General features: G+C 51.2%; 1 protein-coding gene across 3 annotated transcripts; it reads right to left on the bottom strand.

The window, feature by feature from the left end:
• Nucleotides 1–2639: 2639 nt before the first annotated feature.
• Nucleotides 2640–18528, bottom strand: SEPTIN12 (septin 12). Of its 3 annotated transcripts, XM_073899572.1 has the most exons (13): nt 17647–18528; nt 17086–17238; nt 14590–16493; nt 12580–12765; nt 9112–9237; nt 8947–9028; nt 7235–7372; nt 6969–7086; nt 6785–6880; nt 4044–4140; nt 3890–3965; nt 3128–3179; nt 2902–3040 (listed from the first exon to the last, which is right to left on the bottom strand). In XM_073899572.1, exons 4-12 carry the CDS (start codon nt 12740–12742, stop codon nt 3158–3160), a joined length of 918 nt encoding a protein of 305 aa, XP_073755673.1. In that variant the 5' UTR covers nt 12743–12765; nt 14590–16493; nt 17086–17238; nt 17647–18528; the 3' UTR covers nt 2902–3040; nt 3128–3157. The 3 variants fall into 3 exon arrangements, with proteins under 3 accessions (XP_073755672.1, XP_025714814.1, XP_073755673.1); XM_073899571.1 differs by lacking the exon at nt 3890–3965 and having other exon boundaries at nt 2640–3040; XM_025859029.2 differs by lacking the exons at nt 3890–3965; nt 14590–16493; nt 17086–17238; nt 17647–18528 and adding an exon at nt 13149–13276 and having other exon boundaries at nt 2640–3040.
• Nucleotides 18529–18572: the final 44 nt, after the last annotated feature.

Here is an 18572-nt window from a genome sequence, read left to right as displayed (position 1 = left end):
TAAGATTTTATTTGAGAGAGAGAATGAGAGAGAGAGAGCAGGAGAGGGGGGAAGGTCAGAGGGAGAAGCAGACTCCCCACTGAGCAGGGAGCCCGATGCAGGACTCGATCCCGGGACTCCAGGATCATGACCTGAGCCGAAGGCAGTCACTCAAACGACTGAGCCACCCAGGCGTCCCATACTTCAGCCCTTTTCTTTTGCCAATGAGGCTGAGTTGGCTCGGGGGCAAGAGCAGGGCCTTATGGGTAGATGTTTATCTAGCCCTAACACTGCACCCAAATGATTTATTGTTTCTCCACAGAGCCCTGCAAACATCATTTCCAGTGTCTGGCCAGAGGTACAGGGAGAGACAAGTTTGATGTTTAACGGGCTGACACTTAACCGACTGAGCCATCCAGATGCCCTTTTACTTCATTCTTTTCAAGGACCACATTATATTCTATGGGGTGGTGGCTGAAGAATACGCCCCCACACACCCAGTATCCAATTCCTGTGCCAGAACTTATATATACGCTACCTTTTATGACAAAAGGGACTTTGCAGAGGTGATTAAGAATTTTGAGGAGGGGAGATGATCCTGGATTGCCCCAGCAGGGCCCAATGTAGTCACACGTGTCCTCATGAGACACCTGCAGAGGGAGATGGGCCGTGTGACAACTGAAGAAAGGTGGAGGAGGGGACCAGGAGCCAAGGCATGCCGGCAGCCTCTAGAACCTGGTAAAGGCAGGGAAGCCGACTCTCCCCCAGAGCCTCCAGAGGCAGCACCACCCTGTGGACCCTTCGATTTTGACCCAGTGATACTGATTTCAGACTTCTGCCTTCCAGAACTGTGAGAGAATAAATGTGTGTTGTTCAAGCCTCCTGTTTGTGCTTCTTTGTTACAGCCACCATAGGGAACAGATTCTTGTGGTATGGATACCCCATGATTTAATTAGCCGCCCATTCCTAGTGGGCAGTGCACTGTTTTCTGTCTTTACTACACTGGGTGCCACCGGCAGTGGCTCTCAACTGGGGAGATTGTCTCCCAGGGGACATTGGGCAATGTTTAGAGACAGTTTTATGTGTTACAGCTGGAGGGCTGTGCTACTGGCATCTAGTGGTGGAGGCCCAGGGTTGAACATCCTATAATGTGTAGACAGCTCCTACAACACAGAATGACCTGGCCTCAAATGTCAACAGTGCTGAAGTTGAGAAACTCTGGTCTATCCATTAGATCTGTTCCTAGAAATACAATTTTCTTTCTTCTTTCCTCCCTTCCCTTTTTCTTTCTCTTTCTCTTTTTCTTTCTTTCTTTCTTTCTCTTTCTTTCCTTTTCTTTTTCTTTCTTTCTTTCTTTCTTTCTTTCTTTCTTTCTTTCTTTCTTTCTTTCTTTCTTTCTTTCTTTCTTTCTTTCTTCTTTCTTTCTTTCACTTTCCTCTTCCTTCCTTCTTTCCTTCCTTCCTTCCTTCCTTCCTCCCTTCCTCCCTCCCTCCCTCCCTGTCTCCCTTTTCTCTTTCCTTCCTTCCTCTTTTTTATTTGCGGGGTGGGGGAGGGACAGAAGGAGCGGGAGAGACAGAATCCTCAAGCAGACTCCCCACTGAGCCTGGAGCCCAATGCAGGGCTCAATCCCAGGACCCTGAGATCATGACCTGAGCTGAAATCAAGAGGTGGATGTTTAACGGGATGAGCTGCCTGGTCGCCCTGAGAAATATAATTTCAAATACAATCTCTAAATACAATTGCTGAGCCTGAGGGTGTGTGTTGTTGACATTGCCATATTGTCTGGAGCTACTATTGACTTAAAGTATGTGCTCAGTCCCTATGTGGCAACATGCAGCCTCTGGGATGTTGGTGCAGACGGTGTGGGTCCCCACAGGCCCCGGGAGTTCCTCAAGCCTGGTTGGCAGGTTTGTGAATTGGTGGGGTCAACAGCTATGAGGCAGGTGCTCTAGGGTTCGTTCATTTAACAGCTGGGTCTTGAGCAGCTCTTATGTCCAGGATGAAGCTGATATATCTCTATCCTTACAGACCTCCCAGCCTGATAAGGAGACTGACCTGAAAACAAACCATGTGATACATACAGAGTGGGCAGCGAGGAATCACACTGGGGAAGTCAAAGAGGGCATCATGGAGGAGGCAACTTGTAGCTCCTGTGATGGTTAGTTTTATGTGTCAACTTACCTGGGCCAAGGGATGGCCAGACAGCTCTCAAGACATTATTTCTGGGTGCATCTGTGAGGGTGTCTCCAGAAGAGATTAGCATTTGATTTGGTAGGCTGAGTAAAGAGGATCGCCCTCCCCACTGTGGGTGGGCATCGCCCAACCTGTTGAGCGCTCTAAAAGAGCAAAAGAGCAGAGGAAGAATGGATTTCCTTTCCCTTCTTGAGCCGAGACAACAATCTTCTCTTCATGCTGGTCTTCCAGCGCAGGGCAAAGAGGAAGACAGCAAGGAGAGGCACAGAGTTTGGGGAAGATAGCCGAAAACGGGGACTTTTCAAGTGTTTATGACAGGGCCTGGCCCTGTGCCAGGAAGGAGGGTTGGCAGCGGCGGCGGAGCCTGATTTGGAACTTGGCTCTGGTTCTGGGGCAGAAGGGGCTGGCTGTCCAAGTCACATGCTCCCAGGTCTTCAGGACCCCCGAGGGCCTGGGGTCTCACACTGTTATTTAAAAAAAAAGAACCATACTTTTATTTGAGGATAGCTCAAAGAAATCATTTACAGAATGCCTTTTGTTTTCAAAGCACAGCTTTTCATAAAAAGCAATGTCCACCTTTAATACATGCTCTAGTACATAGCTGTGTGTTGGGGGCTGCCAAGGACACTGGGAGCCCCAAGGCCCCAGGTGCCCTGGTGCTCAGTACTCCTCATCATCTTTGGAGTCATCCTGGACCTGGTGGCGCACCTTTGAGGGCCGCGGGGTGGCTGGGGGGCCTGCAGGGGCCTGGGTCAGGTTAACCCAGCCAGGCCCACGAGGCAGCAGGTGGCTCTCATTGAGTCTGCAGACACGGTAGTTCTCGTAGTGGACGTTGTGGGTGATGTCCTTCAGGTCTTGGAGGTGGGAGCTGGGAGATGGGCAGAGGTTCAGCCTAGGCCCCACCACAGCATCCCCCTGGGGTCCCTGCAGCCCCCTGGGCTTCCTGCATCCTCACCGGATGAGCAGGTCTCTCAGGAGGGGAAACTCACAGTGCGCCAAGTTCTCCACTGTAAGTAAGACAGGACACGGAGTGCTGGCCCTGCCCCACTGTAAGTGTCCGCTGTATGCCCCCCAATATCCACCACAACCTTTCCCCCACATTTCGCACTGTCTTATCCCACTTCCCACTCATTCATTCATTGATTTGTCCCCGGCATCTGGTACAGGCAGCTCCTACATGTAGTTGAATCAGTGAATCCACTAATCATTTATTATTGTACACTTAATAATGACTACATTATTACATTACATTATATACCATATATACCATGTAAATTATATTCTTTTAGTAATTATATTGATAAATTGGAGGCTCAGGCCCTGGCTGGTCTGCCTTCACTTCCCAGTCTCCCCCACAAGGAGGCCTCCCTCTGCTTCCTTGGGTAGCCCTGTCTCCCACCCCACTTTCTCCCAGCCGTCATTGTCTCATCAGCTCTATGGGGGCAAGAACCTTGCCAGTCCTGCTTTCATCGTACCCCCTCAGGAAACACATATAGTCTGCCTGGCACACAGTAGGCCCACAGTAAATTCTGGTGAATGCCTAGGGTGTCTTCTGGGTGCTGGGCATTGTGCAAAGCAGTGGTCTGCCCTATCCAACCACCTTCCATGTGCAGATGTGCAGTTCATCTACTGCACAAAAGCAACTGGCTATGATGTTGATGTCCTCATGCCCATTTTACTGTGAGGAAACTGAGGCACAGAGAGTTGGGGAACTTACCCGAGGCCTCCCAGCTGCAAACAGGGACTTGATCCCAGGTCTGTCTGTTTCCTGACTCCTGGCCCCGTGATGGGTGCTGAGGGTGCCAAAGGCAGTTGGATGTGCCTGGCTTTTCACCCCGCTTCACTTGCTCCTGCAAAGTCCCTGCACTCACCTTCAATGATGCCCCACTTGGTCTTCCGGCCCAGGACACACCTCCCATTCACCAGGTGCTCTTGGTCAGCCCCGACTACAGCAAAGGGGATCCGGTCCTGCAGGAGGAGATGAAACAGAAGGGTTGGCCCTGTCTGGGAGGTGGGGAGAGAAGTCACTGGGGTGTGGTGGGAGAGGCACACTGTCCTCTGTAGAGAGAGAAAGTGGTAGGAAGAGCACAGAGATCTAAAGACATGGGGCAACTGGCTGGCTCAGTGGAGTGTGTGACTCTTGATCTTGGGGTTGTGAGTTCGAGCCCCACGTTGGGTGTACAGATTACTTAAAAATAAAATCTTAAAAAGAAAGTCACAGGATACACAGTCTCATCAATGGCTCAGTTTAGTCATCTGTAAAGTGGGAGTCAGAATGGCACACACATAGGGCTTTGTGAATGTTTGGGAAGGTTACCCAGGGTCACGTTAATAACATACTCTTGCCGATGGGCCTTCTCTTACCTGGGAAACAGGAACTGTGACCACCTTCATCGGTTATCATGAGGGTTAAAAGACACAGCTTCATAACCCAGGGCTTGGCAACCTACGGTAGGTGCACCGGATTGAGCCCGCACCTGTTTTCCCACATGGACCGTCTGTTGGCACACAGCCTGTGCCTTCATCTCAGACTCTGGTCAAGGCTGCTTCTGTGCTGCAACAGCAGACAGCGGTGACCGTGCAGGGACCACGTGGCCCGCAGAGTCTAACACCTTTACCATCATCTGGCCCTTTGCAAAAAAAAAAAAAAAGAAAAGAAAAAGAAAAAAAGTTTGCCAAGTCCTGTTGAAAATTCTAGTTGTTCGCTTGCTCGTGGCCAGAAGTGGAGACTCGAATCCCTAAATGGCAAAAGTGCTGTCCGGCGGTGGGGGGGGGGGGGTTGTTTTTCATTTCTCCAAGAGTTAATTTGTGATGAGGAAACAACACGCAAGTTGTCTGTTGCACGCTTGTTACGTGCCAGCCCTCAGTGAACGCCCCATGTCTGGATGATTTACTGAGATGTCGGGTTTGTTCTCCTTGTACCCGGTGGAGGGGTACAAGTGGAGGTCGAGGCTCTCCGAGTGTTTCACAAGAAATCCTGTCTGTTGCCCCAGCAGGGAGAGGAAAGAGGGAACGTGTGGAGACATTGGGTACCAGCTGGGAAGCAGGGCCTCCATGTCCAGCTGTGTGGTTTGTTCACTGCACAAAGACAACTGGACTTGAGGCTGGGTAGGGCCGCCACCGTGCAGGCTAGCAGGGTCCCCTGGGGAGGAAGTCAAGGCCTGGGGTTGGTGGACGATGAATCCCAGGCCTCACAGGGTCCTTCGCAGGATCCAGACAGACAGACATTGGATGCACCACGAGGACAGCAAGGTGGGGGCTTGGTGTTGGAATTCACTTGATTTGGGGAAAAAGAAGACGCCATTTTTCCTCTCTCTCCTTTTTTGAAACAGCTTAACTGGGATAGAATTCATGTGCCATAAAATTCACCCTCTTAAAGGTACCGTTCAGTGGCTTTAAAGGTACAGTTCACAAGACTGTGCCCCCATCCCCACCATCTAATTCCAGAGCATTTCACTGCCCCGAAATGAAACCCCACTCCTGTTAGCAGTCACTCCGCATTCCCCCTGACCCCAAGCCCCTGGCAACAACCACTAACCTACTTTCTGTCTCCATGGGATTTGCCTGGTGGGGACATTTCAGAACGGAATCATGTAATATTTAACCTTTTGTTGTCTAGCTCCTTTCACTTAGCGTCATGTTCTCCAGGCCCATCTGTGTGGTGGCAGGTTTTCTCTCCTTCTTAAGGCTGAAGAATATTCCATCGTGTGGACACACCATGCGTGTTTATCCCTTCATAAGTTAATATAAGACATATGCATTATTTCCCCTCTTTGACTACAGCAAATGTTTCCGCCAGGAACGTCCGTGTACACGCTTTTATGTGAACGTAGGTGTTCATTTTCTCTTGGGAGTGGATTGCTGCTGGGTACTCCGCTAACTTAGTGTTTAACCTTTGGAGGGACTGCCAGGTTGTTTTCCGTTTGACCTTCCCACCAGCAGTGTGCGCAAGTTCAACTTCGCCACATCCTCACCAGCACCCGGGATTGCCTGTCATTTTGATCGCAGCCATCCTAGGGGGTGTGAAGTGGCATCCGGTGGTTTTGATGTGCGTTTCCCTTATGATGGGTGATATCGAATCGACATCTTTTTGTGTGCGTATTGGCCATCTGTTCAAATTCTCTGAGGAAATGTCCCTTCAAAACCTTTGCCCGGGGGTGCCTGGGTGGCTCATTCGGTTGAGCGTCCGACTCTTGAGCTCAGCTCAGGTCTTGATCTCAGGGTCGTGAGTTCAAGCCCCGCACTGGGCTCCACACTGAGTGTGGAGCCAACATAAACAAACAAACAAAACCTTTGCCCGTTTCTAAATTGGTTATTTATCTTTTATTGTTGATTTGTAAGAGTTCTTTATATGTTTAGGATACAAGTCCCTATCAGAGATATCATTTGCAAGCATTTTCTCCCATTCTGTGAGTTGTTGATATGACCCATTTCTTGCTCACTTTTTTGAGTTTGTGGATGTTTGGAGATTCATACCTGCTAGGAGTATGTGAACATCCCCCCTGCCCCGAGCTGTAGAGAGAGATGAATCTTCAGATGGGAAGGATGAGTGGAAAGAAAACCACCCAGCCTTGGTCACGCCAGCCTGCCCACCCCCGTCATGGCCTCCTACCCGGATCTTGCTGTTGAGGATTCTGTCGTTGATGTCCTCATCAAAGCATTTCTGCGGGTACACGTCGATGCAGTGAGTCCTCAGATTGTGCTGGATCTGGGGACACAGGTGACCACATCTCATCCTGTGCACTCTGCCTCCTCCTTGCCCCCACCGACCCCATCACCCTGGGCGCCCAGATCACCCTGCGTCTGAAGGTCTCTCGCTCCTCAATGGTCAGGCTGTCGGCCCGGGCAATCACAAGCACCACGTTCACGGTCCGGCATAGCCGCTGTAGGAACTCAATGTCCAGGGGCCGCAGGCTGCGGCAATGATGGTGGTGATGGCACTGGTGAGTATGTGAGTGAGGGGGTGCCAGCCCACAGCCCACGCCAGGGGGCTCCTCCTCCTCCTCCTCCTGCTCCCTGCCCCGGGCAGGGGGTCCTACTCCAGCAGGCCCAGCCACCTCACCAGTGTCCGGTGGGCGGCACGAAGTATACACAGCAGTGCACCCGGGTGTCAGGGATGTGGCGCTGGCGGGTGATGAGGATCTCCTCCTGCAGGTACCGCTCATACTGTTCCTTGATGTAGCCTAGGATGGGGTCCCAGCTGGGGCAGCAGATAGACCCGACCTCAGAGCCCCAGCCCTGGGAGCCCCACCCCATTCCCCCGCTAGGAAGACCAACCGCCCTGGTTGGCCCAGGAGACGGGACTTTCAGTCCTGCACAACCCAAGGCCCTTGGTTACCCAGCATCTTCCTCCTACTCCCCGGAATCATCTGAGAGGCCCCCTGCCATTCTCAAGCTGGGGCCTCAGCTTCCCTGTTCCTAAATGGGGACGAGAAGGGGTGTGGTTTTGAAAGATGAATTGTCACAGCCTGGTTCAAACCACCGTGGACACTCGCCCCATTGCCACAAGGATCTCCTGGGTCCTCTCCCTTCGTCCCTTCTGCCCCTGCCAGGTTATTGTCAACATGGCACCCCAAAAGATCCTTTTACAAACAGTAGTCAGGGCACATCCCTCTTCGGCTCAGCCTGCGGTGGCTGACAGGAAGCCAGAGTCCTTACGTTGCACTCCCCACACTGTCCCACTGCTGCTTCCTGCCTGTCCTCTCCTCCTCCTTTAACCACCCTTCACACGCCGCCAGCCACACCAGCCTTCCACCAACAAACCCACCTCGGGGCCTGTGCCCGAGCCACTCTGCATTGCACACTCTCCCCCCGCGTGAGCACACGGCTCCTTCTCTCATCTCCTGGCAGTCCGCCCAAGTGTTCTCCTTATCCGGGAGGCCTTGCTTGACCACTCTGCTTAAAATCGCAACCCCCCGACAGCTCCCGACCCCTTTCATGCTCAGAAACGTCCTGCTTGGATGACAGAGTTGAAGTTCACCCTCTGTATAACTGATTTATTGTGCTCCTTGTCCCCCCCGCCCCCCGCCCCATGACAATGTAAATTTCATGTAGACGAAGATGTTCATCTGTTTTGTTCACTGCCCTATCCCTGAGACTAGAACAGACCCTGCACACAGAACGTGCTCTATGAAGCACCGTGTGCAGGGCTGGCTCCCCGGGAGTGCAGACGGAGCAATCCCGCAGCCTCCGCACTTTGGAGGGCCTGCACTTGGTTGAATGTTCTGTGGTGGTGGTTTTACAATTCTTCATACTTTTTTGAACAAGGGGACCCACATTTTCATCTCATCGGGTCCCACAAATTATGCAGATAGTCCTGATTTTGCGTGTGTATGTGTTACCAACCACTGTCACAGGGTTGGGCTCTCATCGAGAGCCTAGAATCACTCTGCAAGGTGGGTGTCCTCATTCCCAAGTGACAGAGAAGGAAACTGAGGCTTGGAGAACTTCCATGAGCAGTTCCCAGGTTACATGGCTGGAAAGTGGTCTAACCCAGTGGTCCTGACTCTGGAGTGTGGGCTTCTAACCCTGCAATACCATAACCTTTATTGATCAACGACGTAACTGTGCCAGCCAGCAAGCTCTGACCTTTCCATACTTAACTCCCTTCAATCTTGGAGGGATGGTTGCACATACCCATTATACAGACGAACAAACTGAGACTCAACAATGCCACAGCTGGGTTAGGTTGCTTCGGGGCTGGGCTGTTTCCCTGAGGCCAGAGGGGCAGGGGGAGGGACCACCAGGGCTTGGCCCCCACTCCTGAGGACCCACCACTTGTCGTTGTTGATCTGGTCTCCAAAGCCGGGCGTATCAGTCACCGTCAGCTTGAGCTTCACGCCCTTCTCCTCGATGACTGTTGGGGAAGAGCAGAGTGGGGGGAGATTGGCCGGGGTGGGGTGGGGTGGGGGTAGGGGTGAGGGTGGGGGGGCCAATCACCGTGAGTCACCGACTGCAGCTTCAGCGTCTGGGGTGTGGGCATCCCCAGGCCCGGTATGGTGGACTTCCACATCTTGGACTTGAAGAGGGTGTACACCATTGTGGACTTGCCCAGCCCGCTCTGCCCTGCGGGTAACCAGAGGACAGCAAAGGTGGTGGAAGTTTTAGGCAGTGCTTCTCAGGCTCTTAAATTGTTTTAGAAAGTGAACTGTTTTGTAAGCATAACATAAATACAGAGAAGTGGGTACTATCGTCAGGGTTCCCCTCAGTGCTTACCCCCCCTTTTTATTGAGGCAAAACTCATATGATAAAAAATGAACCATTAGCCTTTTAAAGTGAACAATTCCCCCTGCTTGTTGTCTCTCTCTCCCCCGACAAATAAATAAAAAAAAATAAATAAAGCGAACAGTTCAGTGGCATTTAGTACAGTCCCAGCGTTGTGCACCCATCACCTCCATCTAGCTCCTGTTAAAAACAAAACTGCACCCTGGGTCGCCTGGGGGGCTCAGTTGGTTAAGCGTCTGCCTTTGGCTCAGGTCATGATCCCAGGGTCCTGGGATCGAGTCCATATGGGGCTCCCTGCTCACTGGGGAGTCTGCTTCTCCCTCTCCCTCTGCTGCTCCCTCTGCTTGTGTTCTCTTTTAAATAAATAAGTAAATAAATAAATAAAATCTTTAAAAAACAACAACAAAAAAGAAAACCGCAGGCCCAAAATGACATCACTTAGGCCAAGTCCCCAAAGGAAGGCTTAATATCTAACCTAATTGCAGTTCCCACCTCCCCCAAAATGGAGTCTTGACTGGTAGGTCAGGAATTTTCTGGTCAGTACCAATGAGGTAATGTCACATGGGCCTCTCTATCCCCCAAAGAGAGAGGAGGTAAACCGCCTAGGACACCTTCTTGTCTCCTAAGGGAAAACAGCCTTGCCTGGAACAATCCTCTTCTTTTGCTAATAACTTCCTTGCACGCCCTCCCCTCCCCACTTCTTTTTTTTTTTTTTAAAGATTTATTTATTTATTTGAGAGAGAGAAAATGAGAGAAAGAGAGAATACATGAGAGGGGGGAGGGTTAGAGGGAAAAGCAGGCTCCTCGCTGAGCAGAGAACCCGATGTGGGACTCGATCCCGGGACTCCAGGATCATGACCTGAGCCGAAGGCAGTCGCTTAACCAACTGAGCCACCCAGGTGCCCACCTCCCCACTTCTTATAAAAATCTTCCAACAACAACAACAACAACAACAACAACCACCACCACCACCACCCCAAAATCTTCCATGCTGCACAGCTCCTTGGAGCTCCACTCTATTTGTCAGATGGGACGCTGCCCGACTCATGAATCATGTAATAAAGCCAATTAGATCTTCAAATTGACTAGGTTGAATTTTTTTTTCATTTTTTATTTTAAGTAGGCTCCACACCCAGCATGGAATCTAATGCAAGGCTTGAACTCATGACCTTGGGATCAAGACCTGAGCTGAGATCAAGAGTTGGACACTCAACCAGCTGAGCCACCGAGGCGCACCTGAATTTTGTTTTTTAACACTCAAAAACATTTGCATCGCCCCCCAAAGAAACCCCGCAGTCATCGGCAGTCCCACCCCATTCTCCCTCCACTGTCACCCCTGGCAACCACTGGGCTTCTTTCTGTCTCTGTGGGTTTACCTACTCTGGACATTTCCTGTAAATGGAATCATGCAATATTCACCCTTTTGTGTCTGGCTGCTTCCCCTAAATATCCCCTTTTCAGGGTTCATCCATGTCATACCAGCTGTGGGTGCTTTCTTCTTTTTCATGGCTGAATAATGTTCCATCACAGGAACAGACCACTTTGTGTTTATCCATTCAATCATTTCATAAATTAAGCAGCCCATGGACACAGCACCAGGTCCAGAGATGGAACACATAGTTCCCCATAAGCCCAGTCACGCCCCATCTCAGTAGCTATTGGCCCCCAAACCCCGGGGACAGCCACTTACTTCCCCGACTTCTGGCAGCAGGGAGCAGCTCTGCCACCCTTGTCTTAGGGAAACACACAGCCTGGGCTCTCCTGTCTGGCTCCTTTCACTTGACACTATTTGGTGAGATGCACCCAGACTGTCTATTCTCCCTGCTGTGGGGGCTTCTCAAATTGTGAACCCCACCTTGCAGGAGGGAACACCTTGTTTCACAATGCAGGACACATCTTTGTGTACATAACCGACGTGGTCCTTAGGGATGTGCTGTCCTATCTGGGAGTCACACTTGACTCCCGCCAAGGGTGATACAGACAACCTGAGCTGTGCCACCAGTGGCAAATGCAAACCAGATTTTGCAGACTTGGGTGTGCCAGAAAGAATGCAAAAGTTCTCGTGGATCATTTTTTATGTGGATTACATGTCATGTCACAAGAGTATTTTGGAATGGTCTGGGTTAAATAAAATAAATGTTTAAAATTAATTTCTCCTGTTTCTCCTTTTTTTTAAGATTTTTTTTTAAAGATTTTATTTATTTATTTGACAGAGAGACAAAGCGAGAAAAGGAACACAAGAAGCGGGGAGTGAGAGAGGGAGAAGCAGGCTTCCCGCGCAGCAGGGAGCCCGATGTGGGGCTCGGTCCCAGCACCCTGGGATCATGACCTGAGCTGAAGGCAGATGCTTAACGACTGAGCCACCCAGGCTCCCCTTCACTTTTTTAAAGGTGGCTACCGGAAATTTTTAAAATTACGTTATGTGGCTTACGCTATATTTCTACTGGACAGCACTGCCTTAGAATAATACTGTTCAGGAGCGCCTGGGTGGCTCAGTTGTTGAGCGTCTGCCTTCGGCTCAGGTCATGATCCCAGGGTCCTAGGATCAAGCCCCGCATCGGGCTCCTTGCTTCGCAGGAAGCCTGCTTCTCCCTCTCCCTCTCCCACTCCCCCTGCTTGTGTTCCCTCTCTCGCTGTGTCTCTCTCTGTCAAAAAATAAATAAAATCTTAAAAAAAAAAGAGAGTAATACCCTTCATTGGTGCTACACAGTCTGATGTTTTATGTTCTGTTGGACCTAGTTTATTTTGTGCAAACTGTAGTTTTGGCCTACGAAATTAATTTTGCTTATATAAAAATGCAATTCCGGAGAACCTTCTGAAGGCCAGGCACTGTGCTAAACCGGATGAGGAAAGGAAGCAGAGAAGGGTCAGGGACTGTGCCCAAGGTCACACTCTGGTAGGTGTTAAGGGCTGGGACCAGGATCCGGGTCTAGGTGTTCACCACTTCCTGCCACAGCCTCCCCTTTCATTGTTCGGTTTGGGTTTGGCTGGGCCTCCATGGGTAATTTTTGTCTTTTAAGGCGTCAGTGTTTCCAGGTTTTCAACTATGTCACCTGGTGAGGGACTCTTATCAGGCCCATTTTACAGATGGGGAGACTGAGGCTCAGAGAGGTGAAGTGACATGCCCAGGCCCACAAGGTTGCATCCATTGGTCCGTCCTATGAGTCCAAGCCCCTCACTCACCCACCACCATGATGTTGAACTCAAACCCCATCTTCATGGCCTTGATCTTCAGCTGGTCCAGCATGGCTTCTATGCCCACGTAGCCAAGCATCTCGCAGGGTGGGGTCCTGGGGCTGGAGGGTCTTGATGAGCAGGGGGAGGGGGACCGCCTCATGGGGTCCATGGGGGCCAAGGGCACAGCAATGCCTGTCATCCGGGTGGGTGGAGAGAAGGGGGTCACTGGGGCTCCAGAGGGGGACCCCTGAATTCTCATTTCTGGGCTCTGGCTCCTGAGCTCTGCTGCCAGGCACTCCCGCACATTATACCCCGTAATCTACCCATCTTCCACGTCTCCACGGCTCAAGGGCCTTGGTGTGAGGTACTTGGAGGAGCTGTCTTTCAGGGGAGGCTGAACCCTTTCCCTGAGATGCACAAGCCCACGAATCTGTTCCTCTCCCCTCGCCCCAGCTTCTTTCCGCCCAGATGGGCCCCCGCCCACCCCCGCAGAATGTGGCCAGCCCCGCGAAGCCCGCCCAGGGTCTGGACCCATGGGGACAGAGAGAAAGGGAAAAGCAGCTTTTGTGTGCCACCTGATGGCCTTGGGTCTCTGAGGGAGCTTCAGGGGGCTGTCCAGTCCTGGCAGACCCTAGTGTGTGTGTTGAGGGGGAGGGGACAGGGCGACAGTTAACTGAAGAATCTGAGCTCCACCCCTTTCCCCTCACGTGGGTGGGGTGGGGGTTCCTCTACAGGAGGGAGCTGAGGGCAGGGACAGGTAAGCTCCTCCAGGGTCCTTTCTGAACACTCCCCTAAATCCTTACAACGACCCTGGCCTAGTGTTATAGACAAGAACCCAGGGCCTCTGGGCAGTTCCCTTGCCCAGGGTCACCTAACTGGGCTAAGCGGGCTTCAGCCGGCCCCCCTGACTTCCAAATTCATATCCCTTAATCACTCTGCTAGAAGAAGCCAACCCGTGACCCATAGCTGGAAAGCAGAACATCCGTGTGTTCTCTTCGGGCTGTCCATTGCTGGTGCCACAGTGTTTTAAATCACCAGCACTGAAAAATCAAAAGATTGATTTAGGAAATATTCACCCCCACACTTTGTGCATAATGTTGCTCTGGGGGCCCTCTGGATGGTAGCTTGTTTAATAATCACCCCCGCGCTCCCTGCTTGGTGGGAGGCCTGCTTCTCCATCTCCCACTCCCCCTGCTTGTGGTCCCTCTCTCACTGTCTCTCACTCTTTGTCAATTAAATGAATAAATAAGATCTTAAAAAAAAAATCATCCCAGCGCTTTGAAGCCACTACCATTACTACTTCCAGTTTAGAGAGAGCCCGAGCCAGCCGCTCAAGGCCACCTAGTGAGGAAGTGGCAGGGTGGGATCTGAGTCCATGTGCTCACCCTCTAATGCTTCTCTCTCTCTCTTTTAAGATTTTATTTATTTATTTGACAGAGAGAGACACAGTGAGAGAGGGAACACAAGCAGGGGAAATGGGTGAGGGAGAAGCAGGCTTCCCACGGAGCAGGGAGCCCGATGCGGGGCTCGATCCCAGGACCCTGGGATCATGACCTGAGCCGAAGGCAGACGCTTAACAACTGAGCCACCCAGACACCCCTCTAACGCTTCTCTTGTTCACAGGAACATCTAGACTTTCAGTGTGTGTCAGAGAATGTAAGCTCTGGCGATTCTGGGCCCAGCCCACAGCTGATGAGCTGCCCTCTTTAGCTGGGCCACGAACTCTCCAATTTGCCATAGTCCTCACCCCTCCCTGACGTGTCCCTGATAAGATGTTTCTTTTCTTTTTTTAAAGATTTTATTTATTTGACAGAGAGCGAGGGAGCACAAACAGGGGGAACAGTAGAGGGAGAGGGAGAAGCAGGCTCCCCGCCAAGCAGGGAGCCTGATGCAGGGCTCGATCCCAGGACCCTGGGATCATGACCTGAGCCAAAGGCAGACGCTCAGCCATCTGAGCCACCCAGGCACCCCAAGATGTTTCTTGTACCTAATCCATCTCACTCAGTTCTTTCTCACCTGTTTCCTGGCACGTAAGCAGTCCCCGGTCCCAGGTGTTGGCATTTTCTCTGAAAGCCCAGATAGTAAAGATGTTCAGCTTTGTGAGTCAAAACATCTCTATTGCACTTACCCTTCAGCCCTGCTGTCATAGCGAGAAAGCAGCCACAGACCGGTAAAGGGTGTGCTGTGTGCCCGTAAAACTATTTACAAAAGCAGGAGGTGGCTTGCTGACCCTGCTCTGCCCACAAGTCTGCCCCAATCCACTCACCTCCATTGTCCTGAGCCCCAGCTAGCCTTCTGTCCCTCCATACCCTTGCCCTCTGCTCCCCCACCTTCTACACATCTGACGGCAGAGGCTCAGCTGGGAGTGGGGCTGGGCAGGGCCTGTCCTGGAACGTGGTTTCATCTCCAACAGAGAAATCTCTCAAGCCAAGAGTCCACAGCTCTTGCAGGATCTGGGAGACTGGCCTCTTCATCAAAGCAAATGAGAACATTAGGTGTGATGACCAAACAGTACCGGGGACTTGTGGACTGGCCTTGAGCAGGAAGAGATTTGGCCTTTTGAAATGTCCCCTAAAGAAATAAGCTGCTCTGCAGAGAAAACATACCCCCCCACCCCGCCAAACCATCACATGTGAGTGGCAGTAGGATTCTGAACAATTGGGGGGTGGGAAGCAAGTCCCAGTGGGTGACCACTTGCATTGCAAGCAGGATGATCAGGTTTGCAGAAAGCAGCAGTCATTTGCTGGGCGCTCTTGGCGATGTTGACTGGGAAAAGCCCGGCTTAAAATGATCTGAGCAGTGTGAGCCTGGCAGGTCAGCCCAAAGGTATACAAAGAACAGAAGACTGGAGGGAATCTCACCCACGATTTGGGTGAGTAATACACGGCTAACTAGTGTGAGTTTCTAGGGCACCTGATAAGGCTAAGTGAGTGTTAATGGGGATTATTCCACTCAGCTTAACCTGAGAAGGGGGATACTATGCATACACCCATTTTACAGAAGAGGATACTGAGGCAGAGAGGGTCAGGGATTGTGCCCCAAGGTCACACCCTGGTGGGTATTAAGGGCTGGGAGCAGAATCCGAGTCTGGGGAGTCTGACCCACCTGAAATACGTCCTGCCACAGCCTCCCATCATTGCTCTGCTTGGGTCTGGGGGGCTCTAATGGTGATTTTCATATTTTAACAGCTTGGAATGTCCCAGATTTTCCTTAATGAGAAGGTCTCACCTCCCCACCCCCACCATCAGAAGGTCTTACTTTCATAATGGGCATGAAAAACAAGAAACAATGCACCCAGGGGTCTAGATAGGAAGGCTAAGGGTCAGAGGGGAGAGGAGCAGACAGAGGGCTTCCTGCCCACCCAGCCAGGCCAAATGGTGGGGGGACAGGGGACACAGCTGGGGACCCCTATCCCTCTTTTTAAAACATTTTTTTAAAGATGTTATTTATTTATTTGAGGGGGCAGGGGCAGAGGGAGAGAATCCCAAGTAGACTGCGCTTAGCACGGGGCCCGAAGCAGGGCGTGGAGCCTGCTTTGGGGCTCGATCTCACAACCCTGAGATCATGACCTGAGTTGAAATCAAGAGTCGAACGCTCAACCGACTGAGCCATCCAGGTGCCCCAGTGCTTCTCTCTTTTTTAAAATTGAGGTAAAGGGGTACCTGGCTGCCTTAGTCAGTAGAGTGTGCAACTCTTGGTCTTGGGGTTGTGAGTTCAAGCCCCATGCTGGGTGTAGAGCCTACTTAAAAATAAATAAGTAGGGGCACCTGGGTGGCTCAGTTGTTAAGCATCTGCCTTCGGCTCAGGTCATGATCCCAAGGTCCTGGGATCGAGCCCCGCATCGGGCTCCCTGCTTGGCAGGAAGCCTGCTTCTCCCTCTCCCACTCCACCTGCTGTGTTCCCTCTCTCGCTGTGTCTCTCTGTCAAATAAATAAATAAAATCTTTAAGAAATAAAAAAATAAAAATAAAAAAGTAAATAAGTAAAATTGAGGTAAAATTCACATAAAATTAACCATTATCCATTCTTTTTGTAAAAGATTTATGTATTAGAGAGAATGGGGTGGAAGAGGAGCAGAGGGAGAGAATCTTCAAGGAGATTCCCTGCTGAACATGGAGCCCAACTCAGGGCTCAATCCCAGGACCCCAAGATCATGACCTGAGCCAAAACCAAGAAGTCAGATGCTCAGTCGATTGAGCCACCCAGGCTCCCCCACCGTTATCCGTTCTAAAGAGAGCAGATAAGTGGCAGATCTGAATTGAGTACATTCACAATGTTGTAATGCCACCCCTATCCTGTTCCAAGACATGTTCATCACCCCAAAGGAAATGCCATCAGCACTAAGCACCCACTCCCCTTCCCCCGCTTTCCCCAGCCCCTGGCTACCACTAACTACTTTGTCTCTATGGATGTGCCCGTTCTGGATGTTTCACAGAAACACAACTACACACTATGTAGCCTCTTGTGTCTGGCCTCTTTCACCGAGCACCATATTTTTGAGGTGCATCCATACCGTAGCAGGTGTTAGTACTTGATTCTTCTGTATGGCTGAATAATGTGCCACAGTATGGACAGATCGCATAGTGTTTATCTGTTCATCGGCTGAAGGACACTTGGGCTGATTCCACCTTTTGTTTCCACCTTTTGGCTCTTGTGATCAGTGCCACTGTTGAACAATTGTGCACAAGTCTTTGAGAACCTGTTTTCAGTTTTCTTGGTTCTATACGTCGGGGTGCAATAGCTGGGTGTTTGATATCACCACGTGTGACTTTCTGAGGCACTACCTGATTGTTTTCCACAGGGGCTGCGTCCCCCGCCCCTCCTTTGGCAATAACACTCCAGTTGCTTCAAAACGACCCTGCATCTGAGATCTCGGAATGGGACAGAGGGATTGTAGGGTATAAGAAGGGGACCCAGGAGACCCTAGAATATGCTGGTCAAGAGCTCTGGGATCTGAATGCCTGGGTCCCAGTTCTGCTTCTCTGCTCACTCTGAGTATGGCTGGCAGAATCATGGCTCCCAAAGATGTCTTCATCGTAATCCCTGGAACCTTGGAACAAATATTTTAACTTACCCAGCAAAAGGGACTTTGCAAACGTCATTAAGGATTCTGATGGTGAGATGATCCAATGTGATCCCAGGGGTCCTCGTGAGAGGGAGGCCAGGAGGGCCAGAGTCAGAGAAGACCAGGACGGAAGCAGACACTGGGATGAACAAAGGAACGTGCGTGGCCACTAGAAGCTAGAAAAGGCAAGGAACGGACTGTCCCCTAGAGCCTTCAGAAGGAACACAGCCCTGCCGACCTGTTTTAGACTCTGACCTCCGGAACCGTAAGACAATAAATTTGGATTGTTTCAAGCCACTAAGTGTGTGGTGGTATGTTATAGCAGAAACGGGAAATGAGTGCATTAGGTGTGTGACTTGAGCTGGTTGCTAAACTTTTCAAGGCGGCACCTTTCATACCTGTAAGTGGGCAGAATGGTAAGAGCCACTTGAGGGTTGCCTCGGGGACACACCCGGTAGTGGATGTGTGGTGTTAGGTGTGGAGCCCGACACTAGCTGAGGTGTTCTCCCCTGCTAGACCACAAGTACCACAAGCACCACAAGCACCAGAAACTGTGTCCACCTGGCTCACGGCCGACCTCCGGTGCTGCGCAGTCTCTGGCCCCCCGTTGGGCCTGGACACGCCTGCGCTGAAGGCAGGGAGTGAGAGCTGCCTTTCTGGCCAGCATCGGGGCCCCAGGTCCCCAAGTTCCGGGGGAAGAGCTTGTTTGAGAGAGGATAATCATCTTCTCGTAAGGATTATCCTGAGGATTAGTAGAGCAAACAAGGATACAGAAGACTCCTAGTATAGTGCCCGGGAAATCCCACCTGCCCAGGAAAGGGAGGAATGGAAACCACGTTTCCCGCTCCTCCCTCCCACCTTCCCTTCCTACTGCCTTCTTCCCTCCCTCCTGTCTTCTTCCCTCCCTCCTGTCTTCTTCCTTCCCTCCTGTCTTC

The sequence above is a fragment of the Callorhinus ursinus genome, unplaced genomic scaffold, assembly GCF_003265705.2.
Source record: "Callorhinus ursinus isolate GAN/ISIS: 27379988/994484 unplaced genomic scaffold, GSC_fseal_2.0 scaffold13, whole genome shotgun sequence".
Taxonomy (NCBI): domain Eukaryota; kingdom Metazoa; phylum Chordata; class Mammalia; order Carnivora; family Otariidae; genus Callorhinus; species Callorhinus ursinus.
This window is presented reverse-complemented; position numbering and strand designations above follow the sequence as displayed.

Excerpts from the sequence above, each read along its gene's own strand:
- SEPTIN12 (XM_073899571.1), bottom strand. The coding sequence starts at position 12,742 with ATGGACCCCATGAGGCGGTCCCCCTCCCCCTGCTCATCAAGACCCTCC. Across the intron at positions 9,029-9,111 it reads GCTGCAGTCGGTGACTCACG|TCATCGAGGAGAAGGGCGTG; the intron begins GTGATTGGCCCC and ends CTTCCCCAACAG. Across the intron at positions 6,881-6,968 it reads GAGAGACCTTCAGACGCAGG|ATCCAGCACAATCTGAGGAC; the intron begins GTGATCTGGGCG and ends CTGTGTCCCCAG.